The sequence below is a fragment of the Xiphias gladius genome, chromosome 8 (assembly GCF_016859285.1).
Source record: "Xiphias gladius isolate SHS-SW01 ecotype Sanya breed wild chromosome 8, ASM1685928v1, whole genome shotgun sequence".
NCBI classification, from domain to species: Eukaryota; Metazoa; Chordata; class Actinopteri; order Istiophoriformes; family Xiphiidae; genus Xiphias; species Xiphias gladius.
The window spans coordinates 26,530,178-26,556,374 of record NC_053407.1 but is presented as its reverse complement, the minus strand read 5'-3'; the positions used below and the strand labels follow the sequence as shown (position 1 = coordinate 26,556,374).

General features: G+C 42.1%; 1 protein-coding gene across 3 annotated transcripts in view; it reads left to right on the top strand.

The window, feature by feature from the left end:
• The window catches only part of kif21a (kinesin family member 21A), a 58,298-nt gene that overhangs the window by 8,732 nt on the left and 23,369 nt on the right, over positions 1–26,197 (top strand). For all 3 annotated transcript variants that reach the window (XM_040132401.1, XM_040132400.1, XM_040132399.1), the window contains exons 2-11: positions 15,763–15,985; positions 19,968–20,150; positions 21,430–21,570; positions 21,980–22,111; positions 22,267–22,437; positions 23,240–23,355; positions 23,680–23,875; positions 24,093–24,282; positions 24,478–24,544; positions 25,850–26,053. In XM_040132401.1, coding sequence (XP_039988335.1) covers positions 15,763–15,985; positions 19,968–20,150; positions 21,430–21,570; positions 21,980–22,111; positions 22,267–22,437; positions 23,240–23,355; positions 23,680–23,875; positions 24,093–24,282; positions 24,478–24,544; positions 25,850–26,053 — 1,623 coding nt within the window. The remainder of the gene's footprint in view (positions 1–15,762; positions 15,986–19,967; positions 20,151–21,429; positions 21,571–21,979; positions 22,112–22,266; positions 22,438–23,239; positions 23,356–23,679; positions 23,876–24,092; positions 24,283–24,477; positions 24,545–25,849; positions 26,054–26,197) is intronic.

Below are 26,197 nucleotides of genomic sequence, written 5' to 3'. Positions count from 1 at the left end.
AAGACAGTGAAAAATGCAAATCTGAGTGATTAATCTGTAATCTCAGTTTTTCAAGCAGGGACTCCAAAAATATTTCAGTTCCAGCCACTCAAATGTAAGGGTGCTGCTTGTATTTCTCATAAATCATCATATAAATGCAGTTGCCAGTTTATGAGGTACACCTAGCTTAAACTAACTAAGTCTAATGAAATGAATCCTACCTTCATGGCTGTTATAATGTCGATTTATTTTTATTTTTTTTTTAAACATTTTTAAAGAGGTTTTGAATCAACTGTGTGATGATTTTGGAGGCTGCTGTTTGCAGTGTTGTTGACTGTATTGCATCATACTGATCTCCCTGACAGGTGTTCCTATTATTTTGTCCACCCCATGTATATTAGCGAGGGCAGGCCGCAGCTCAGCTTAACAGCACCGCAAACCCCATCTTAGGTGCAGGTGTACCTGCTGTAAGAAACTGGCAACGGAGTGTACGGTTAAATGTGTGTAGTTACGTAAATGAATATCTTTGGGTTTTGGACTGTTGGTTGGACAAAGCAGGACATTTGAAGTATATTATGGAGGACTCTGTCACCGAAGACATTTTTTCAGTGTATTCTGACATACACAAAAAGATTAATCAGTTTAAACTGGGAGGGTTGATGCACCTCAGTACTAACTGATTCACCTCTCTGCATGATTTTTGCGGAGACGTGCGCCGCTGCTGCTTCTTCACACCTTCCCGTGTCAAGACAGTCTTGCACCTAAGACGCAGACGTGGGTTAGACGCCTCCGAAGGCAGCATATGCAAATTAACCGTCGCCACCTGCTGGCGTCACGCAGCAGCTGTCTGGATCTGCATATTCATTAGATGTTAGCAATTTGAAATTTGCTGCAGGTGTGAGCACTCAGCGGGTGGTGTCTTTGTGGAGCGTTTTTAGTGTTGATTGGCCGCCCGCTGGCAAATAGTGGAAAAAAATAAAATAAAATCATATAGCTGACAGAGATGCAAATGGTTAACTGCGGAGCTGAACTGACGTCCACTCGACCTTGACTGGTGTGTTTACCTAACCTATTATCTGCTATCTGGCTGCCTTGAAAGCTGCAGATGGCGGCTCGCTGGTGTGTCCCTCTCCGACACACACACACACACACATTAAAAAAACACACACGCTCCATATTTTCAAGGATAGCTTTTGTGTCGCCGGCCCATAGCTGACACAGAGACGGGACTCCTGTGTCAACACCGCATGGTTGAACGACACTGTAGCCCAGGCTGTGAGCCTGCGATCCGGCACTGTTTTCTGGGGGAAATCTCATACGTCAGCAATTTTGTTCAGTATTAGGCATATTTATTTTTGTCTGTCGTGATTGACGTGAATGATTATACTGTGTAAATGTATAGACCAAGCACAGTGAAAAAGGGGTGTGTAACATTTGTTGGTTTGAGCTTATTATCAGTGCCGCAGTACAGATCAAAGGTTGACTGGTGGGGGTTTTCGAGGGCACATGCGGTCATTTTTTAGTGAAGTTGTACGTAATATAGCACAGACATTTTGTGCAAATTTTCAACATCTTACTTTAATATGTTTTTCCCAAAAAATAGTAATTTTTGTAAGTTTCTTGAAGATTCTGCAATAGCATTTGAACATAATTGTGACACTAAAAATTGAGGCGTAGAAACTCATATTAACAAAACTCATTCAGGGTTATCGGTGCTTTTTTAGGAGACGGTGAGTGACCCATGTATGTAATTGTAAGACTTGAAGCAGTGTGCAAAAACGGTAAAAGCAGAGTGGTTAACGGTCCGACAATGAGCGTCAGCGTCCCTGGTTTCCATCCAGCTGCGGACCTACTCTCCATCTCTCCCCCCACTCCTTTACTGAAGTCATGCCCCTGTGGGTCAGCTAATAAAGGCATAAAACAAAATAAAATAAGTCAATTTGAAGAATGTGTTTAAATAATGAATACAGCCTTTGTACTCCGTAGCTGCGGTCAGAGAGGAATCCCAGTATTGAACATGGGTACTGAATAATACAATTGGCCCATGTTTGAAATTCCATAAATGCTCATTGCCGGGTAAAATACCTCTCCGACTCCGGTTGAAAACACAGCAGATGGACGCGTTCCTGCTACCGGAGAACAGTTTTCACCCATAAAACTTCACCTTTTGCGGTGGCAAGAAAAGCAGCTCTAGCCAGGACTGCTGACTGTGCGTCTTTTTAAATTTAGAGAACAGGACTTTCTTTCATCGAGAATGACTGTGAAACTATTTAACAAAAACAGAGGAACCAGTGTCAGTCCAAGATGCCTTCATGCGACTGTGTCTTCGTTGCCAGCCGGTATTTGTACGCTGGTGGCATCTGCGTACGTGTGCCGGTAAGTATCTTCATGCTCTTGCATGATGTCAAGAAGCCAGAGGAACTGGGTCTATATTTAATCCTTCTGCAGCATCAGCACCACGTTTAAGGAGCAAGTACGATTCACCCATAATTAGCTTTACAGGGATGTTGACTGGTTTAATTGCTAGCTGTTGCTTTTAGACTCCACTGCTGTTTTATGAGATGCTTGGCATCATTATTTTGCCAGACCTATATTAGTGATGCCAGATAACTGTGTACAGTATTAGTTTTATTTGTTGTGCTAGATGATCCGGATTAAATTAAACAACCCCTCATATTAGGTTTAACATGTGCGTGCGTGCGTGCGTGTGGTGTTTCCACTCCTGAAAAGGATGCGTCATTCATAGCACACCGATGTGTCCGCAAATAAAGTGTATCGAGTAGGCTAGAAAAAGAAGGAGGATTTGAAAACGCTTTTGTGCCGTCAGTTTTCAGTAACGTGATAATTTAAAAGTGAAAAGTCTGACCTGCAAATCTTTTCTGTGGCCGGAGTCACAGCAGGCATTGTTCGGACAGTTTGCACTACAGTCAGATTTGTTGCGGCAGGTGTGAACAGAGCCATTTTAAACGTAAGAGCATTGATGTGACTGAAGATTTTTCTTTTTTTTAAGTCTCTTCCAAACAAATTGCACAGAGACCGAATGATTTGACCTTTCTTTGCCACAGAAGTCTGTAACCTTGCAAGTCACAAATCCATGTCACTTAAATTTAAAATCCTGGTTCATTTGTAGTCACTGTGAATCTAAACAAAACAACAACACAAAATACAGGGAAGAGAAGCTTTGCTTGATTCTGGCTGTGGCCAAAAAACACTGAGGTATACATAGGTATAATGAAACAGAAAATGTGACATGTGAAATTCCCGATGTTATCTTTAGTACTGGTCTTATCGCTGCTTCAGCTTAGAGTATCTTGAAAAAGAGTATCTTGAAAGTGTGCCAAAAACAGCTGCTGTATTTGGCAGACTGGCATTATCAGAACACAGAATTAGTTATGAGTGACAGTAATCAGTCTCCAGTCAGAAAAAAGCACAGCGAGGCTGCTCTGGTTTGGTGATAGGGCTAAGTTTTCTATTCAGAGACTGAAACTGAGAACCACTAATTTGGCCACCACCGTGCTTACGACATGTGCCATTGAGAGGTAAAAAGGGTCTGTGTTCCCTCGAACACTGACCCCGGCCCGCCAGGTAGTGTTTCCTCCCCACGCTGACAGCTACAGATGATCCCTTGCTGACACCTCCTGTTGCCTAATCCTCCCCTCCCCTGAAAGTGATTGGGTTGCTCTGCTCCCTGCTCCCTGACCCCTGACCCGCAGGAAGCAGTAAAGCCATTATCGGCGTGCCACGGGGACTCGCCGCAGCCTCGTTTGTTTTCGAAAGCACATTTTCCAAGTTCAGTGGGATATCCACGCATATATCCAAAGCTTTATTAGCGGAAGATGAACCAATAAGCTCAGGTCTGCAGCAGGGCAGTCTCAGCCTCCATGGACCTGGGGTGCAAATTATAAAACACAGGCGGTGCCCCCTGTTAGAGGCCTGCTCGTGTGTCTTGTTTTTGGAAGTTGTGGCCAGGTGTTAAAATGTGCGATGAATTTGTTCTGTGCTCCATGTGGCTCTGTAACACACCCAGACACACGTCCACGTCGCTAAACGGGTTTTAAATCTGATTAAATTCAATCTGGGGTTCACCTCCACATTTTTGTTCAGTAATTAGGTGGTGGACAACTAAGCTAATGAGACCTTTAGATCAGGGTTGGGCAACGTGTAGTAGAAATAGTAAAGTATATGGCCATATGCTCTGATATTTACAGGACTTTGGCATCACCCCGATGAAGTGCCTTGATTTTAAGGTATTTAATTCACTGGATCAGCCAAAAACTGAAAATTCGTGAGCACATTGCGAGGCCAGGGTCAAGTCTTTCCGGTCCCTCCGACCGTTGTACATAAAACGACACAACATTTAAACATTTTCATTTCACTGCTGTTTTACTATAGTAACTGAGAGTAAGTCCTTTCCCCACACATGTCTAGTAATCAAATATGTAAGGTAAGTGAGCGTACAATGGATGGCTGTCTTATTTACCTTTTTTATTGTTGTTGAGAATCGAAATGTTTTTTGTTGTCGAGTCTCACGTCAAGTCTTTAGGCTTTCGAGTCCGTTATGTATCCTAAGCCCCACAGCGGTTAAATCCTAGTCAAGTCTCACGTCTCCTTAAGTCTCCACTTCTGTCTGAGGAAACGTATTTTGATATGAAGACATAAAATATGAGTCCGCTCTGCTTGTATGTGCTCTAGAGTTGTCACTGGGCAGTTGTAATAAAACCATTACTGGTGGGCCCATTTTCTCAGTAATATCATATTTCGGTGCAGGATTGATCTGCTACAGTTTTTTTTAAAGCTTTGCAGGAAGGATTTAAGGAGCTGGGGTTTGATTTCCTCCCGCTCTCTGTCTCCCCAGAGAGGGTTCGGCTTTTACCTTTTTGAAGGATTAGGCTGCGGTACTGATGTCAAAACAACCTTTGTTTACGTTGAAGTGATTCGAAAAAAATGAGGGCTTCTAAGTTTGTGTTACGGGGGCACACGGAACACTCCCGCTTCCTTTAGGGTTCTGATATTTAGATGTTTGACCGTTTTTTAGAGACGTACTTAATTTTTTTCTCTATCTGAATGAGGGCCTAAGGATATAGGGTTATTGTATGTTGTACAGATCGTAAAACCCAATAAGACAACCTTTCACAACTGATTTTGCACTTTACCGACTTGACTTTTTCAGCAACCACTTGTCATGTCACACGGAGGTTAAAATCTACATTTTTGTCAGCTTCCATAAAAATGTCTTATTTTTTAGCATTTTGAAAAACGGTTGGTATTTTTCGAAGAGAAATTGCTGACATTGATTTGAATGCTGAAATGGCGTTGAGTAAAAAGTACTCACTCGTTGACGCCATCTCACAAAGCTTGGTTTAATTAATGCAGCATAAGCGCACGGTACAGGCTGAGGAAGGCCTTTGCACTCAAACCAAGGCTTTTTAACTCAGGGCAAATGAGTATGTCACCTCCTCTAAATGTACGTATGACTGCCTTGGCAGCTCTTTGTGGAATTAACAGAGTGTATAACTACGGCCTGTCTAAGTGGTTGCACTTGAAGGTAGAATTATCCCTGTGGGTTAAGAATAATTATATGATAAACCTTTTCTGATGCTCAAGCTTTAGTCACACAGACGGAGGAGCTGAGGAAATGTTGACTAATCCAGAAGCTGGGTCTGCATTGAATTAACCTCGTCCTGAAGTCTGTGATGGGCGGCAGGATGCCGAGCGAGCTTGTCCCTTCCTGGTGCCCCTCCTCCCGGCACCCTCTAGTCGGCCAGACCAGCATTACATCCTGCCGGGATCGGATTATGACTTTAATTCACCGCTTCTGCTGCCCGTCGCCATGGCAACCCCATCCTTTATGTCACGCAGAGCACAGAGTGTTTCAGTGCGGCACAGATATAAAAACCCGTTGATACAGTTTTGGGTGGGAAACGCTGAATCACAAAGGATGGGAAGTTAAAGCTTTTATAAGCAATGGATTTGTGTTTGACTTTGGCACAGATTCGTGGTTTTCTCGCGGCTCGCCTGTGGCCTGGTGTTCGGTTAAAGTAAACGCTGCCGCCGAGCTCTTTTGTCTGGTGCTGTAGGTGGTCCCGTCTAGGCTGAATGGGCAGAGCATGAAACCGTCTAGTCTAGCAGGGTTTTTGATACTAAAAATGTACCTTCTCATTAAAAATCATTCCCCCTAAATAGAAGCTGCAGAGGATCTTTGTCATGTACTTATCCCGCGTTGATGCTGCAGACGGTTTTCTCTTAAAATCCTGTACGGTTGGACCAAAGATTCCTGTCTGTCTTTTTATTTTATTTATTTATTTCTTGTTGCCAGGCAGTTATGTTTGACACTGTAGCCAAACTGTAGTAGTCGGAGAACATGCTGTGAAAACCAGGACTGTATATTAATGTCCTGCTTCTGGACAGTGAGGCGCCTCTTTGCCTTAAAGTGCACACAGGTTTTAAGTCTTTCGCGGTCTATGAAAAACGGGTATCATTCCAGCTCCCACAGTGTTAAGTTTTCTCCTTTTTTAACCCTGCACCTGGTTTATTCGGCTCTTGTCGGGAACCAGGCTTGAAGAGGAGAAGAACACACAAACGTTATACCCAAAATCCACACAAGTGGAAAAGGAACAGCTCGACCAACATTTCTGAGCGACCCCCCAGTGCGCAGTCTCCTCCGTATAGCTCTGGATACAGGTTTTAGGCACCTCTCCAGTTAATGCAGTTTTTGCAGTACTTCTGCCTCAACACTGCCGCCCACAAAATGATGCAGTGGTCAAGGATGTCTTCTGTAGTCAGTGTCTGTGTAAGGGAAAAGATCAAGATCAAGGATGACGGTGTGATTTCTCTGGTTTTGAAGAAATTTCCTGGTGTCTGTTTCCTCCTAGTTTTTGGATTCTCCCCCGAGGTGTTTGAAAGTCCTCTTTCTACGGCTGCTTATAGACCCGAGTTAAGTCGTATTGTCAGATACTTGCCCTTTCAGGTCAGCGGGCCGACAGGACGATTAACGCGGATAACAGCAAAGAGCTGACCAGGCGATTAATTCCTGTGATTTGCAACCTACCTCAGCAAGTCTGAACAGTCCTGATGTGTTGAACAGAAAAAGGTAAACCCCACCCATCTGGCACACGATGTCTTGTTAAGAGCGGGTTTCTAATGCGTGCTTACAGTGAGTGAAAGGTGAGAAAGGCGATGGCCTCGAAGCAGTCACCTGTGCTATTAAACCTACCAGCGCCGCCTCAGTTTGATTACAGCTGCGAGGAGGCGCGTAGACGCCGGCCCGCAGTGTCTGGCGGCAGGCCAAGCGCGTGACAAAGACGCACGCTTTCTCCCTCGTTGCCTTCTCTCTCTTGCGCGCGCACTCTTTCTCTCTGTCCTTCACGCGGGCGTTAATTGTCCCCTCTGTGAAGGACAGTGAGGTGTTACGCCTGAAGTTGAGCGGGCAGCCCAGTGGCAGGTGACGTCATCCCCAAGCAGCCGCTGCTGCTCTCGGCGAATCTCCACACAAAGATCCGGCCTGTTTACTCTCCCGTCTGCGGAGACCACGGCGAGCTGAGCCTTGCCTTTTGTGTGCATGGCTTTGATTCTCGGCTGTGTGTGCAGAGTGTGAGCAAAGGTTACTCTGAAGCTTCTTTTTTTTTTTTCCTCCTCTCTGTCTTAGCACCAGCCAGGTTCACTGCAGTACAGCTCCCCTCTCTGCAAACCCAAATGAAGTAGAGCACAAACATTTATGGATTCGTCAATTTAGTTAGTTAGATTTCATACATAACGGTTGGAAAAACTAAAAGGAAACAACGAAATTTACTTTAACATTTAACATTCGCCGGAAGCACATTTTCATGCGCGTGCAATAAATAGCAGCTGCACTGTATGTCGGACAAAACAAGACATTTGAAGATGTCCCCTTGGTCTCTAAGATATTGTGACGGACATGAAAGATGGAACGATCAGTCGATTAATCGACTGATCAGCAACTATTTTGATGATCGAATAGTTTAGTAGTTTTCTAAACATAAATGCCAAACATTTGCTGTCTCCCGTTTCTCAAAAGTGAGGATTTGATGCTTTTCTTTGTCGTGAATAATAGTGAACTAAACATCTTTGGGTTTTGGAGTGGTGGTCGGACAAGAGGAAGACACCCGAAGACGTCACATTGGTGCGCGGGAAATCACAACGGACATTTTTGACACTTTTCTGTCGTTTTAGAGACTAAACGAATAATGGATCGAGGAAATAATTGGCAGATTAATAGATAATGAAAATAATCATTAGTTGCAGCCCTAATAGGCATGTTTCACTATTTTCTGACGTTTTATTGACCAAACAATTAACCAAGACAGTAATTGGTACACAGCTGCAAAACCTCCAAAAATGTAATATTAGGTGTCACTTACTGAGATTACTGCCAAATCACAGTTGCTTCTTCAGACGGAAATCAAGAATATTGCCACCAGATACGATGAGAATAACAGTTTTCTGAATACTAATCATTCCTTCAAATACTTCCTCTTTCCGTTTAACATTCAGTTGTATCAGTTTGCCTTACTTCATCCCCTACAACACCCCGAAGCATCTATTTTCCCCCAACATTTACATATTTTGCGTTTTCCTTGACAGCTGGATAAGAACCAGAGCTGCAGATGAAAGTGAAAGGAGTTTGTAGACTGCAATCTCAGACAGGCGCACACTCCCACACCTCCGTATCCTTCAGCCCTCCCTTTCAGAGATGAGCGGGATCCTTAATGATTTATTGAGCGCAGTAAGGGGGAGGAGGTTTGACAGGGATCAGGCGTCATCGTTGCAGGTTTGAGCGTGCTCAGGTGTTCACAGCTGAATACCAGCAGCTCTGACACAAGGTGAGAATGTAAAGTGTTTTTTTTTTTTTCAAAATGTACTAGAAAAGAAAATGAAGACTGTGAATAAAACAAGGAGAAATTAAACTAAATATAAAAAAAAGAAAAAGGCAAATTCCCTATCTGAATTGGACACTACGATATGCCAGTTAAATGCAGATGTCATTTTTCACCTGCTCTCTTTGTATCTGAATCAGTTTCTGGCTGACATTAGCTAGACTACACGTCTCCGCTGCATAGACATCATGACCCCTGACCCTGACCCTCACTTGACCTCTGACCTCGGCTCCTCCCGCAGCGCTCAAAATCAATGGCACCTAAAATAGACAAACCATAACAACTGTTTTTATGGCCTTTGCATTGATACGCTAAGGTTCACTTTACATTTTGAAATGTACGATCGTTTTAGGCTTCTATCTTTATCGATGATGATCAATGAGAGCTATTGATCTACACTTTTTGGCTGATGGAAATTCCTGCAAATTCAGCCAGTTCTCACGTTCTTTTGTCGAAACTGCCACATTTAAGAAATCTGATTATTTACAATGAATGAGCTGGCCTTGGAGCTTTATATATAAACATTTCGGGCTGGGTAAATGCGGCTGAAATAAAGACAACACTATTTTTCAAATTCTCTTTGCTGAAAAGAAAACTTTCCACAAATCACTTTATTAATTTTTAGTTACATTTTGCTCCCCTTCATTCACAGCATGTTCATATCACCATGATAAAATACAGTAAACGTGAGAGGCCAGCCCTTGGAAAAAGATGCCTATATTTCTGTTAAGGCAATATAAAGGCAAGGCTAGTATCCAGTACTGTGTCATCATATGTGATTATCACAGAAAGTGATTTGGATGTGGTTTTAATTTGCATTTTCAAAGTGCTGCTTTTTTTAAATTTTTAAAGAAATTCCTTCAATTTCACCCCCGACACGGTTAAATCCTGGTAAAGTCTGTGGTAACTTTAAACTAAACTGTCTTAAAATCAATGTTTACATTAATGAGAAACACAAAAATCCTGATGGTACCGAAAAAAGATCCCACATTGCATGCGGATGAAAAGAAAATGAATTTGGGAAAGATTCCCGGGTGTGGAAGTACTGTGGGAGAGTGTTGAAACAGACAGGATTACACACCCAATTAGTGAGTTAAATTGTCTGAAACAAAGACCCCCCTTGTGGTTACTGGAAAGGATTAGATTTCTTGAGCGTTCTCACGTGCCACGGAAACGCATAATCGGTTAAATATGGTGAATTTGACATGGACGTTAATTGATTTTCTGACTGGCATCATGTTTATTGTGCGTTACGACAGCGCCGTGAGATCCAAACAAAAGAAAACACGAGCTCTGTAGACTAAATGAGAAAAATCAAAGGACAGATTTGGGTTTTTTTTTTTCTTTTTTCTTTTTCTCCTCAGCATTGTTACAGTTTGTGTGTTGTGCTTCTACCCAGCAGCTCTACTGCAGCGGATGGTTGGCTCACTCCTACTTTTGCCCTGTTGAGATCTTCTCAGGTTTGCGGACAGTGGCTCTCTGGTTATTGTCCTGCTTCATTAAACCCACACCTGGTAACACGGATGCCCCGAGTGGCGGCAGGCGATAACTGTGTGAAACTAATACGTTTGCCGGACTGAGAGACCTGATCAGTGCCTGCAGCTGAATTCCATGGACTGTTTTGAAGATGTGACTGCTTAGTTTCACTGCACTGTTTTCACTGTGCACTAATTTTACTTAGACCTTGAACGTGCCCTGTGGACTTTGCTTCGGAACAAACAAAAAATTTGTTTACATTCACTGTTTCTCAACAAAACCTAGTATGTGAATCCTTGAGGTCTGACAAACATGTTGAGTGTATTGTCTTCCTCCATAGAGAATTCGCAAAGCAGATTTTTTTTTTTTTTTTTTTTTAATTGTGGATTTTACACATCCACGTTTCCCTAGCTTGCACTGTTCCTTTTCCTTGCCATTGTTGGTGCATTGCTACAGGGCTCTTTGCTTCAGCGCCATTGACTGCTAAACAGAATAATAGCACGAAAACCGGTGGTAGAAATGTTTAATGTACCCTCTGAGCGAGCATGCGTGCATGCACTGCACAAACAAAAAGAAGACCACACAACGCTACATGGCAATACTTGTGGTCAAAAACTCCTCAGGGTACCTTTTTAATGGGACACCTGAATACAACAGAGTCATTGTTTTCGTGCTGTGCTGTGCTTTTCCCATTATGGCTACTGTGAGAAAGATTTTAAAAACCCTTTTAGTAAAAATTGTTTGTGTAATCAAACTGTAATATGGCCCTGCAGCTCCTTTCCTGACCAGTTCACTTGTGTAATACTGCTCTGCTGACAACACTGTGCTATAAATGTCCAAACATAGATTTAAACAAAATTTTAACCCTGGTTAAAACTAACAAACATAACCAAATCTACCCCCGGGGGGACTGTGTGCAGCTACTTCATAATAAGGTCTCCATTAATATTCCTGAGTGTGAAATCTCATCCAGCGGTACTTTGTCTCACATGATTCGTTATGCTCATGAGCTTATATTTTTAATGCAGCATTTTAAGGGCTGTCAATAAACACAATACCTGCTGTAGAATTAGATTGCCCGGGAAAATCTGCAGGTTTTTTTTTTTTTTTTTTTTTGACTTGGAAGTCTTTGTCCGGTGCAGATTTTACAGTTTAAACTGCTGCTGTATCATTACATTTGAGGTGGTTTCGTGATATTTTTCCAGATAAAATTAGCCCAACAGAAGAATTAGCACAAAGTCCATCATCACAAACAACCAGGAGTCAAGTGTTAGAGAAACATCAGTGTGAAAATGAAAGTAACAGCAAGTATTCGGACACTTCGAAGGATTGCATATTACCAAAAAACGACCAGCAGTACAGTTTGCGATTTAGGGTAGCGTCTTTCATCTGTGACCCCACTCGGTGACCGTTGATTGCGGACATGTCATGACCTCCGGGCAGGGCATTACCTCTCCTCCCTCGCCTTAGTCCAGCCGTGTAATCCTGCAGCCGTGGCGTTGGTGTCAGCGCTGGGATCCGGTGTCACACAGACGGACACAATGGCCGCACTGTACTCCGCTCACGGCATTGTTCTCCGCTGCAGTTGGGGGCACAATGAGGTCTTTATCCACTCGGGACGGAGAGACTGGCAGGCCCGCTGTCAGGTGCCTTTTCTTCCAAGCCTGTTTGTGAGCTGAGCCCATGAGCAGCGTTTGTTCAAAGTGACAGAGGGATATTTTCTGAAAGATTGGCCTGCTTTGTCACAGTTAACCACTGAAGGAGGAGAACAAACTGTAGATGCTGAAATAATTTATTTGCTGCTGTGTTTTACATTAGAGCAAGGCTGGCCTGTAAATACCAATACCCTGCCAGTTTTCCATCCTACCATTTAAATGATTACACTCATTTTGTTTTTTCAGTTCCTTTATTGAGTTCTCGATGTAATTTGCTACTTGGGGGCAGCAGAAACAAGCTATGAACACAACACCTTTTAAGTGGAGATGGTGAACTCGTTAGCAAACAATCACGTATTCACTTATCCTGCAGTTATGGAGCAACATTATCATTCATTTGGAGTCATATTTCTGGCCACCTGGCAAATGTAGGTCCAATATTCACAGTTTTTTTTTAGCTCTGTTTTGGTCTCCACCAGCTCTTGAGGGAAACATCTGGCTATTTCGCCGCTAAATGCTCCACTAGGTTCAGCAAATAGTTGCTAATTGTGTCTGTCTGGTGTTCGACTTGTAGTATACGGTGGGTTTTTAGAAGTTTTTCTATGGACACCTAAACAGTGAGCTGAAACCTCACTATAAGGCTCTGTAAGGCAGAGGAAAGCTACAGATTCAGCTGATAAATCTCTGTAGGTTCATCAATACGAGCGACCCATTTCACATGGTCATTTGCTACATTGTTATTGTTTTTAAAAAAAAAAAAAAAATCGATTAAGGTTCGTCTAGGGAAGGTGACAAACATGAAGTTAAAAGTAGAAGAGCTCAGTATCTTCTGCAAAAGGAGATTCCTGCACACAGCTCTTGCAAGATATTTATTGAATCAGTACATCAAACTAATGTTCTGGTCCTGGCAGATCTTTTTAGAAAATTATTCCTCAGCTTCTCATCATCTCTAACTGAACTCATAATCTGAGGAAGGTCTGAAGGGACAGAAAACATTAGTTTGACGAACTGTTTTAATAAATGTCTCGAATGAGAATTTGCTGCTTTCCTTTGTCATATTCCATTGTAAGTCAAATATCATAGGGTCTTGGACATGTGGTCAAAACTAGACATTTGAAAATATCATATTGGGCTTTGGGAAGTTGCAATGGTTTTTTCTAAACAAATTTTTGACATTTTATGAATTGAACGTTTTAATCGTAAAAATCATCTGCTGATTAATCAATAGTGAAAATCATCAGTTGCAGCTCTATATTGTTATGTTATGCCATGTTTTGCTTAACATCACAAAAATCCATTAATGATTAAACCAAAAAACATCAATAAATAATATTATTTGTTTTTAATCGTAGTTTGCTTGAAATAATAATTTTAAATGACAAAATCGTGTAAAACAAAAACTGTATTTTCACATTGTCGACATGATTCCACAGAAATCTGATAAATGATGACATTGAATTATTGTGCAGCCCTGCTTTTCAGCAGTGAAGTGTTGGTTGTCATATTTATTATATGGCCTGGTTACTCATAAATTCCAAAAAGATAATGTCAATACTTCAAATAACCCTAGTATAGTTATATATAACTTCATAACTGCTGTAACTGTTGTCAGGTTTACCTTTACATTCACCAAATTTTGGAGGGATGTTATTTTGAGCCTGCATGTCTCAAATGTGACAAACTGACTTGGCAATGTTGGACACTTGCCTCAGGTTTTCCTCGACAACCCTGGGCCACCAGACTTCCCCAGGATTTTCCTTTTTTGTAAACAAACATACATACATACATACATACATACATACATACATACATACATACATATATATATATGTGTGTGTGTGTGTGTGTGTGTATTAAATAAATAAAAGTTGTTTTTTTTTTTTTTTTCATTTGTATAACCTCCAGGCTGACATTCAGATACTGTTTTTGTTTCTGTTGTCTCTGTCCTTGAGTACAGCTCCTCTGTTTGCGTGTTGCACTGTTGGTTACACCATCTTTCCTTTGCCAAAAAAAAAAAAAAAAAAAAGCTCACTTTCACTGCAGAATGAACACACGCCACAGTGCTTTGCTCTCTCCCTCTCTCCCTCCTTCCTCTCTCACGTCAACATTAAACTAGTTAATCCGTGCCAGATTTGCTATCATTCAGCGTTTGAGCTTTGTCAGGCAGACAGGCACACTAAAGCAGGACATATTAACCCAGCTGGCAGGTTTTATGGGACAAAGTATTGGGTCAGAGCTGGATGTTGACCTGGTCGCTATTGCTGTACAAAAGCCACACATCTGCTGCAGTAAAATAACACTTTCCAGTTGCACAAGAAACAGAGACATGCGCATGTAGAGCTAATTGAGATTTTTGTGGATTTTTGATTTTTTTTAATTCTTTTTTTATATTTATTTTTTTCAGAATTTACATCTGAATGAGGGTTTGATAATTGTGTTGCTAATGGCTGCCTGCCAAAATATGCTTATACAGCTCTATAATTATCATGTGTGCACAAACCCTTGTCTCCAGTTCACAGCTTAATGAAGCAGCTCCAGGATTGTGCTGATAACTTATTCGGGAGCATGGTTAGAAAAGATTGATTCGCAGGTTTGGTCCCCACAGCAGCCATTGTCCTTGTCAGCAGCTACAGTGACTGCGCATCCTGTTTATAACATGTCCTTGAAGGTAAATGGGGGAAGCACTCTACTTGCTCAGGTGTGAATTGCTAACAAAAAAAAAAGGCTGTGTGCAAATGTAAATGTGTTGGCGATGATGTTTGTATTTGTATTTGAGACCGGTTTGTATTCAGATGAAAAACTGAGCTGTTACAATATTTTGGTGTGGCTTCCTTGTAAATCATCAGTGGTCATTAGGAATCTCCACCAAGTTTTCAGAAGATGTGTACCCCCTGTTCTGTATGAAGATATTTTAAAAGCCTTTTGTTGTGAGTAAATAATAAGCAGTAATGTGGTGCTGCAGCAGTTATGTCGTATTTGTATTTTGGATATTGTTGTAATTTGTTTTCTTTCAGTATTCTTGTTTTTAAGGCAATAAGATCCAAGGATAGAAGGTGAGAATTTGTGCAACAACTCAGCACAGAGTTTTGCAGTAGATACTTAGGATTGCTGACGGACTTTTGAAGGCCGCCTGTAATTTAACTCTGAAACACGGAAGAGTCGTGGAGCGGTCTTACACAAATGATCTGAGAGTTCGGTTGTGATACCGGTCTTGTGTTTTGTAGTTTGACTATGCATACTCAGAGTAAAAACTAAACTACAGGTTTTACTTCCTTTCCTGATGTGGGTTTTCATCAGTGTTCTTTCTTTTGATTTTGTTGAACTTTTCTACGGTAATTGCATATTGGTAAATACATGCTGAATTCGTACCTGATTTATATTAAAACTGGCAGAAGAACTTTGATTTTATGTTATTTTATTGATTTTTCGGATCAGTGGTTTGGGTGTGATTTTTCTTCCAATGCTGGCTGTTTCATGCCAACAATTTCTACTGCTTTAGGCTCCATTTTTCTCTATTTTACTTGCGCATATTGAAAAGTACAATGGACAGTAGTTGTGTTTTTGTGTAACTAAAGTATTTATGAAACAATTGGGATTATTTAGGGCATTTGTTTTCCTTTATTTTTTTTAATTGCATGTATCCTTCTTAATGTTTGAAGGTGCTTTTACCGTTTTTGCCAGAAGCCTCTGTTATTTTTCAAACCATGGTATACACAGAAAACAAAAAATCTCATCTCTTGTTTCTGTGTTTTCCTTAGGATTCGTCCTCAGCTGGCCAGGGAGAAAATCGAGGGATGTCACATCTGTACATATGTGATGCCCGGGGAGCCTCAGGTGATCCTGGGGAAAGACAAGGCCTTCACCTATGACTATTTGTTCGACATGGACTCCCAGCAGGACTCCATCTACACCACCTGCACCGAGAAGCTGATCGACGGCTGCTTCGAAGGCTACAACGCCACCGTCTTTGCATATGGACAGGCGAGTCTTTTGTCCTCGGTATCTCGGCTGCAGTGCCGACGGCGCTTTGTAGCTGGGTGGCTGTGTTTGTTCGAGGGAAGAAAGAGAAGTGGTGCTGGAGAGGTGGGGTGTTGACATTTGGGTAAAGGTAGACTAGAGGAGACTTCTGTCATGGACTTTGAGCCTGTGTGACCTTTGTATATGTCCAACCACGGTTTTAAAGGAATAGCTCCACATTTTGGGAAATACACTTATTCGTTTTCTTGCTGAGAGGCGGAGGAGGAGATCAATGCTGCCCTCACGACAGTACACTTAATATGAAGCTACATTCCGGAGGCAGTTAGCGTAGCTTAGCATAAAGACTTGAAACGGGGAAACAGCTAGCCTAATACTGTCCATAGTAAAAAACAAAAAAAAAGTCTGCCTATGTTTTTTGTATAGTGCTACTGGGTGAGCTTTAGACACACTGGTTGGCGGATTTTTTTTAACCTTTTGGATGGACCCAGGTTAGTTGTTTTCCTTCTGTTTCCAGTCACCATGCTAAGTTATTTACCATTCAGGCATGAGAGCGGTACTGACCTTCTCAACTCTCAGCAAGAAAGCGAATATTTCTTATTTCACAGAACTATTCCTTTTTAATAAGAATATTTTCTGAATTCAATATATTTGAAAATATAGCAGTGTGTCAGTTTTATTTAAGCCTAAAAGCACAGTTTTCTCTCAGAAGACCTATCAGTCTGTACAACCCCACCACAAAAATTAAGCCCCAGGAAGAGCAGTAGAAGGGGTTTCCTCTTTCAGGTAGAATACAAATGCAGGAAGTTCCATATATTCAGAGTATGCAAATTTAGATTTACAGTAAATTTAAATCAAAGGGATTCCCAGCTGTTGTCTCATACATATGCGTACCCCAAGGGGTGTTTCAGCACTCGCCAGGGGACACGTGGAAAGATTGTGGGGTAGCTCTGCTAATCTGAAAAAAACAGAAATTTGATCTGGTTAAAAAAATGATCCATGTTTAGGAGGAGAATAAAAACACAAATAGGACTACAAATTGATGTGAGGCTGATCATTAGTATATTTATTGCCACAATAACCTGTAAAGTAGCAGCTATGATAGGCTGACAGTACAGGACACACCTCAAGGTCTAAAACGATAGCTAAATGTTAGATAAATGGAAAATAAAACAAACCACTTTTTGATCTAAGCTGTAGAAGTACAAATGCAGACTTGACCAGGATGACCAGAAACATAAAAACAGAAAATACACAGTGTAATTACAGATTAGAATAGTTTCAGTGCAATCAAGAAATAGAAACAAAGATAAAAGACAGTGAAAAATCTTAAGCATTAAACAAAAAGACTCTAATTAAAAGCCATTTTATAAAAATTAGGTTTTAAAAGAGGACACTTAGGTAGCTTCGCTGATTCCCAAAAGAGCGTTTATTCCACGGTTGAGGAGCCCTTACAGTAAATACTCTACTACCCCCTGTCTCAAGCCTTGCCCTGGGGACAGGGAGAAACAGCCGGTCTGCAGGTCTAAAAGTATGAGCAGGGGCGTAAGGGGTGAGAGGGCCGACAATGTAAGATGGGGCAAGCAGTAAAATTTTTTAAAAGTAAAGTCTGAACACCTCGGGTAACCAGCGCAGTGAGGCCAGAGCAGGGGACGTGTGCTCATATTTTCTAGTTCCCGTAAGAACCCCAGCTTACATCAGTACCCGACCATGGTTCAGGTGTCTGAGTCTCCCAGTTTTCGCTGCAGAATTCTTTTTATTTATTAATTCGTTTTTGTGGCAGAGGACATCAGTATGTTAAGTCACGAGGGAGCTCAAGCCTCATAATCCTACAAAGTTCTTATGGGGCCCGGAGGAATTGCTGCACGCACACTGACTCATTTATTAGTGCTGTAGCACCGTATCTTTTTAAGAACAATTTCAGGATTTACCAACGTGGTTTTAATGCCCTGCTATTGCAAGATGTACAGAGATTCATGTTTTTTATAACGACTTCATTAACAAAGCCAGAGCACAAAAGTAGATCACAGCCTAAAAAAAAAAAAAATTAGGGAATTAGATAACAAATGTGAGTAAATGTTAAAAAAAAAAAAAAAAAATTCATGGCAATAAAAATATGTCTATGACCAAATTACCAGGAAACATGACCGAAAAACCACACAAGACTTTATGTAAATAAATAAAATAAATGGTGCAGAGATATTTAGCAGTACTTTTTCCTTGTGTTTCAGGCGCTCGTGCCCTCAATGAGACAGTTTGTACAAAGGCTCAGATATTTGTGGAAGATTTCAAAACAAAAGTGATTTATGTATGTAGACTGCGTGTTGTTGTTCATCCGGTCACACTCCTCTATTGAGCTGAAGTCGTTGTTGTTCTGTTGTGCTTTTTTTTTTTTTTACTGTTTTCAGATGTTTGATAGATGAAATGATCCACCGACAGAATAATATGCAGATTATTGAACGCCGAAAACAATCGGTAGTTGCAGCCCTTCTCCTCTTTTTCCTCAGTTACTCCTCCTCCTCTTCCACTTCACACGTCCTTCATTTCCCCCACCAAGTTCATCACGTGGAAATAACATGCAGGTTTGGGCCCCATAACCCTTCCCTCCACCCCGCCGACCATTACCTCCCCCACTGCTCAGGTTGCCTTGGTGACGGAGCTCCTGCTGCATGCCACTCGCGCGATTCAAAGCGAAGAGAAGCGCACACGCACCTTTTTAGACAGCTATACATCTTTCATGTGCGTCCATATTAACCCGTGTCTCCCCGGTGACTGCTTCTGTCAGTGCTGGCCTACTTCTGAAGGCACAGACAGCCGTCGGTTTGGCCCGGATCAGACCTGTTTAGTCCCTGTGAAGCCACAGAGGCAATCTAGATTTAGACCGACCCACTCAGCTGCATCGCAAGAACTCAGCCCAGTTGGGTTGCGGATATAAACAGGCAGTAATGATGGGGGGGGGGGAGAGAAAAAAAATTTCTGGCTTATAAAAAGTAGTTTTGAATGTTCAAAGCCCTGGTTTAGTTCATTTTAAGAAATAGTCGGGGGGGGGGGGGGGGGTTACTAAAAGAGAATCTTCTGCCTCTTTCTTTTTTTGATAGGGTAAAATTGATCATGTCTATTCAGCTTTCTCCAAAACAGACAATACATTTTCGGAAATAAATATCAGGAGAGAAATGAATGAGGAACGGTTGCCGATATCTCCACTGACAATACCCTTATTTGACCAGAATGAATTCAGTCACAAGACGGCGTGCTTTTTCTGGAGAGAGACCAGAGTCACACGTGTTAAGTGGACTCGAGAAACTTTCTCTCCCACTGCATGCGTAGCCCCCCCGGGTAAATGCACTGACTTCATGTCCCCTATTGTATAGGATGCCCCAATTCTGGGAAGTGTAGGAAACCAAAAAACTGGAGGAAAATGTAGGTGGCTGATTGAGGGAAAAGTTCATACAACAAAAAACTAAAACTGTATTTTCATGGCACATTTCAAAGCCATAGTCAGAAATTGCTTTGCAAAGTACAAAATACAGTAAAACCCTGAAAAGCATTGCTTAATAAAACAGAAAAGGAAAATAATCAGTTCCCCTTCACTGACTGTTGGTGATGTTTTTATTTGTGTAGCACTTCAAAGATTGAGAAGTAAATTGAGATCACCCAGATGTGATAGTAATATATCACGAGACAAAATAAAGGGTGGTACAATTTTAATGGGTTAAAAGATATTAAAATAGCATAAAAACAGGTTAGCATAACCCTCCAAGTAAAAGGTAATAGCAGATGAGTTTTAGAATATTTTTTCAATTTAAACTTTTTAAGTGAAGTTGGTATCCTGATCTCTTGAAGTTCATTTCAAAACTTTGGTGCCTTTATGGCAAATGCATTTTCACCCAGTTTTTCAGATTTTGTTTAGGTACTTGCGCAGCGCAGCGCCCCAGCATTGTGCTGAATATTTGTACTTTTGAATGACATTTTTCATCCTACCGTACAGACGGGTTCAGGGAAGACCTACACCATGGGGACGGGCTTCGACGTCAACATTGTCGACGAGGAGCTGGGCATCATCCCCCGTGCCGTCCATCACCTCTTCAAAGGCATCGAGGAGCGCCGACAAGCCGCCCAGGAGCAGGGACGCCCCGTACCAGAGTTCAAGATCAACGCCCAGTTCCTCGAGGTACGCACCCATCTCGCTGCATCGTAAATAAAAACGCTTTCTTATTTTACCTGCTTCTTTAAGCCAAAAATGATTAAGAAAGTAAAACAAACAAAGTGTAATCTTCCTCTAACTAGCATTAGGACAGGCTTTACAGAGATGTCATGGGTCAGGCCTGTATTGTTGACACTACTTGTTTAACAAGATTTGACACCAGCGCTCCATCACTTGAAAATATCCACCCTGACAATTGAACTGCAGCAGCTGTCATCGGGGGGTTAGGAGGTGTTGGGAAAGGGGGGGGGTCTCAGTCTGGACAGGAAGAGTTAACAGGGAAGATGTGAGTTGACAGTTGTGCCGGTCCGTCAGACTGTGACAGTGTCGAATTCTCGGGGAGGAGGATGAGCTGTGGCTGAGAAATATGGATATGCACAGAAATCCCACACACCAGGCAGGAAATGATCAGTTCGGGCTCCAACAGGTAGTATTTGGCGCTGTATAATGGTGCCGTGTATTTTTCATATTTCCTTCAAGCTTGTTTTTGAAACGGCATTCAAATCCTAAGGCACCGAAACATTAAATGAATCTACAGACTCCTCATCTAAACCGTGTTAAGGAGAAAACGCCGAGCCCTTGGCAGTGGATGACGATAGACAGTATTTAATCAGGGCAAATATCACCTAAGCCATACTTCAGTCTGACACTGAGGAAATTAATCCTGACCTTCATGTCTTTTCTCCAGCACTAGTTTGCTAAACAGGCCCTGAAATATTTCTTACATTCAGCATTTGCTCTCTTTGATTTTGACTCTTGCCCTTAATGGCTCAATAAGTATTTTTAACATTTAAGATTTTAGTTTGTAGATCAGCAGAACAGTCACAGGCCCTTAGAAGGTTGAAAATCCCTCAAAATAAACGGTCTTATATTAAAATGGCCTGAAAACAGTTTACGCTCTTATTCCATACACTATGCGCAGGTTTCTTTCTGTTCGCCCACTCACTCAGGTGGGTTAATACAGATGGACTTGACAACGTTCCATTTTCCGGTGACCACGTTTCATTTCGCAGATTTCACCAACCTTATTTGTCAGAACTAGGCTGGATTCGTTCCTCTTGCTTCCTTATTTCGGTACTCATGTTGGCCCTAAATGCAATTGGAGGTAGTATTAAGAAAGTCTGACATGTTTCAACTGTGAAACCTTCGGACCTTCTCTTAATCTTTTAATAATTCAACTCATGATTTAAAGTGATGTATTTGCTCGGCTGAAAATTGTGTTTCTTGTGTTTCTGCCTCCACGCAGCTTTATAATGAGGAAGTTCTGGACCTGTTTGACTCCACACGAGACATGAAGCAGAAATCTCACGTCAAGATCCACGAGGATGCCACCGGGGGAATCTACACAGTGGGAGTGACCGCACGGACCGTGTCCTCCGAGGCCGAGGTAAAGGACGGAGACGATGCGTGTCTGAATCCGCCATCAGAATTAGACAGGGAGGATATTGACTTGTAATGCTACATCAAAACTTTCTGTTCAGTAAAAACCGTTGAATGTAGTCATTCGCCATTAAGTTGAATAAAATGTTCAGATGAGTTGTAGGTAATTGAGTATATACTAAACAGATTTACTCCGACTGTGAACCTCTTTGCCAGCGATAAGCCTTTACATATACACTTTCATTCATCCCTTATTTATATATTATTCAGTGCTGCACTCATTTTTACTCTTATAAATGCCAGAGAGTATTTGTTGTTGTTGTTGTTGTTTTGTTTTTGTTTTTTCCCCCAGCCGTATCAAAGGTGAGTTCAACCCGTGTGTTGACATTTAAAAACTCTTTCCTCTGCCTGCTCAGATGATGCAGTGCCTGAAGCTGGGCGCTCTGTCTCGCACCACAGCCAGCACACAGATGAACGTCCAGAGCTCTCGATCACACGCCATCTTCACCATCCACCTGTGCCAAGTCCGCGTTTGTGCCTCCGACAATGTTAGTGAAAAAGTACCTTTCTGCACAGTAAATCTTCACAAGATGAAGACAGGTCCCTTGATGGAACAATGACGCAGGAAACGCACTGATATTATGCTGTGTCATTCATGGGGTTTTTGTGTGTGTGTGTGTGTGTGTGTGTCATTGTTACTCAGCAAGAAAACGAGACCGATAACAGAGTCTCCAATGGAAACTCTGAGATGGACGAGTACGAGACGCTGACAGCCAAGTTTCACTTTGTGGACCTGGCCGGTTCCGAGAGGCTGAAGAGAACCGGAGCGACGGGCGATCGAGCCAAAGAGGGCATCTCCATCAACTGTGGACTGGTGAGCTTCTCCCTCCTCTACCTCGCTCCCGCGGGTCTAGTCAAGTCGCCCAGTGCTGCAGAGAAGCTTTGATTAGTCTAGAGTCGTGCTGCCATCTAGTGGCTGAGATTTCTCAATGTTTATCCAGCCCTCAAAGTGCAACATAAAGAGTACATCAAGGTAAAGGCATTGGTGGAAGATTTACTGCTTAAAGTCCCGTTACGTTATTTTTGCTGTTTGGAGCCCTACCTTTACTAATGAATGTGGATATTCTGATTTCAGCAGTGAGAGACTTAATGAAAGCAGCAAAATAAGTGTTGTTTTTTTTTTTCTTGAAGCAAGAATATGTGAAGCATTTTTAACCGTTATGTTGGATTTAACTTGGTCACCAGCAGTTCCATCTCAGGGTTCCCTCTGCTTACTGGATTTGAAAGGTTGAATTCCAGAGAGAGGAAGTTAGGACATCTGATCATTTTAGTGGTTGGAAAGGTCACGAAATTTTACAAATGAATCACCAGAGGGAAATTTAAGTTGTATTAAATAGATTGTTTCATTAATTAGTTGCAATAGATGGGCGATCTTCAGCTCTTTGACTTATTTATTGTGTGACTAAACCCCTGCAAGCCCAGCTGAGATGGAAACCATGATTATTTACCAAAATGAAAACCTTTAGGATTTAAGAAAGTGCCATGTGTTACAAGTATTTATGTCATAGTCAAGTTACAAACTCCGTCTAGGCGACTAGTGCAGAGCGAACTTTTGTGAACATCTGCACCAACCTTAAATATTCTCTTTTTTTCTTCTCCCCTTTCTTTTGCTGCAGCTCGCTCTGGGGAATGTAATCAGTGCTTTGGGCGACCGGGGCAAGCGGGCCTCACACGTGCCTTACAGAGACTCCAAACTCACCCGACTTCTGCAGGACTCATTAGGAGGAAACAGGTTTCTGACTTAACCTTTTCCCACAAATACCGTCTCTATAATTTTCGGGTTAGTTAAGTTGTCACGCCCAGGGAAGTCTTGCTTGGTCAAACTTTTCAATTTGAAATCGGCAAACTGTCAAAACAATACAATACAATAACCAGAAATTTCAGAGAAACTGTTCTGGCATCTCTTACGTAGGCTTACATGCAAAAAAGTAGCTTAGCTTAGCTTGAATCCTAATCCCCATAATACTCATATTTAGATATTAAATTCTACTGCAGCAAAAAGGATTTGTGCTGAGCCAAACACTGATAAAAATCCACCTCCTCCTTCTTCTCTAAGCCAAACAGTGATGATCGCGTGCATCAGCCCATCAGACCGCGACTTCATGGAGACGCTGAACACATTGAAGTACGCCAACCGAGCCCGGAACATCAAGAACAAGGTGATGGTGAACCAGGACAAGGCCAGCCAGCAGATCAGCGCTCTGAGGACGGAAATAGCTCGACTGCAGATGGAGCTGATGGAGTACAAGACGGTGAGGAGAGAGGAGCAGGTCAAAGGGGCAGGGAGAGGAATAGAGAGATGCAAATGATAAAATGAACCATTCACTATTTCATGTCAGAGGAGGAGTGAAAAGCGTTTTTGAAATGGTTATTCTTTGATTCCAGGAACTAACCCTTTGTTCCAGCTGTTTTTAGCAAAAGCCCTGAAATAATTACCACGGTTTTAAAACTGCCTGCCCCCCCCCCCAGGGTAAACGCTTGGTGGGTGAGGACGGTGTGGAGAGCTTTAGCGATATGTTCCACGAGAACTCCATGCTGCAGACAGAGAACGGCAACCTGAGGGTGCGGGTGAAGGCCATGCAGGAGACCATCGACGCTCAGAGGGCGCGGCTCACCCAGCTGCTCAGTGACCAGGCCAACCAGGCCCTCGCCAGGGCAGGTAGGGGGGCAGAGTCAAAGTCTTGGATTAGTTTTAGGCAAAATTTTTAACCACAAGATTGCTATTTATTTATTTATTTTATTTTATATTTTTGTCTTCAGTTTTGATATGTTATGATTTGTTGTATTAGAAAATAGGAAACCAACTTTTTCCCTTCATCTCCCTCGGCTCAAATCTGTCCTGTGTCTCTCCCAGGTGAAGGAGGTACGGAGGAAATTGGAAACATGATTCAGAGCTACATTAAAGAGATCGAAGACCTCAGGTAAACGAGTCTGACTGCAGACGCATATATATTTCCCTGCCATTCTGTCTGTCCCAGTCCCTTTTTTTGCCTAGTGCACTCAACTCACAGACTGATGAAGACTCCGTCACACTTTAGAAATTGCTCTTAAGTGTAAATGTACGAGGGATGTAAAATCATAAATACGTCTCGTCAGTTCATTTTTAACGGATCAGTTCCATCTAGTTTTAGTTGGTATTTTTTTCTATTAGGACTTAAAGGTATCCAGCAACGCAGAAGGGTTCGGTTTTATTTCCCTGGGTTTTGAGATATCTGAAGGTGAGATTTCTGCCTCCCCCCATGGAATTGAATGGGGTTTTGGTTCACCTCCACTGTATTGGGGTGGATGCAGAAATCTCTCTAGATACCGGCAAATAAAACTTGACACCAACACCGGTGAGTGAGGAAAATATGTTGCTGCTGTTGTTGTTTTGTTTATTTTTGTTTTTTTGTTTTGTTTTTTTTAAATATTTTGACATTTGGGTAAACTGACCCTCCTAACAAGCACATATTACCAAATAGCTGAGGTTTACAGACAGGAGATATACACTCAGTTGTCAGTTTATTAGGTACACCTAGCTAACACTAATGCAGTCTAATACAACAGTCCTGCTAAAAATCCTCCCTTCACGAAGGTTGTAATGTTGCAGTGTTATTTGAAACCGTTGGAGAGAGGTGTTGGTTCAACTGCGCGGTCATTTCGGAGGATGTAGTTTGTGGCGCTGATGAACTGCATTGTGTTACACACTGGAGGCGTTTGTGTTCAGCCGACCCTCGCTGGTATAAATGGGGACAGCGTGATAGGAACGCCTCTCAGTATAACGTAATACAGTTCATAAGCAGCACAGACTGCAGCCTCCAAATCGATTTTTCTAACGTTGAATCAACACCTCCTTTAAAACGGTTTCAACAGGACTGAACGTCATAACCTTCGCGAGGGATAGCGGCGTTTGCAGGGCTGTCGCACTGCTTAGACTGCACTAGTTTTAGAAAGATGTGTCTAACCACCGGGCAACTGAGGCTGCTTAAACTTTGACAGATTTTCTCTACAGAAAAGTAAGATGCATCATACTTAAGTCTCTGAAGACTATTTTCGGGCTTCCAGAGTTAGAAATTTTTACCTCAGTGTAAGACATTAAAAAGTGTCAGAAATGATAAAAAGAAGGCCATTTTTGGAATATGCCCCTGACACACACAACACAAATAAACTTTTCAAAGCGTTGTATATCTACAAACACCGCGTAACCTGGGTCTGATGCGAGCGCTGTCCCTGAATTTCATCCACAGAGCCAAACTCCTGGAGAGCGAAGCTGTGAACGAGAACCTGAGGAAGAATCTGTCTCGCGCCTCCAACCGCCAGTCGTTCTACGGAGGGCCCGGCTCCTTCTCCTCCTCGCTGCTGGCCCCGGAGAAGGAGACTTCTGATATCATCGAACTGGCCAAGAAAGACCTGGAGAAACTGAAGAAACGAGAGAAAAAGAAAAAGAAGAGGTATTGAGATCATTTTGGGCAGTCGAGGCCATCTGTCATTAACAAAACATTTGATCTAGGATTGGGTAGGTTCGTCTGGCTGTTGCGTCTTGTTGCATATTCAGCTGTGCTTACATCTGAATAAGTTTCAAACTGGATTGACAC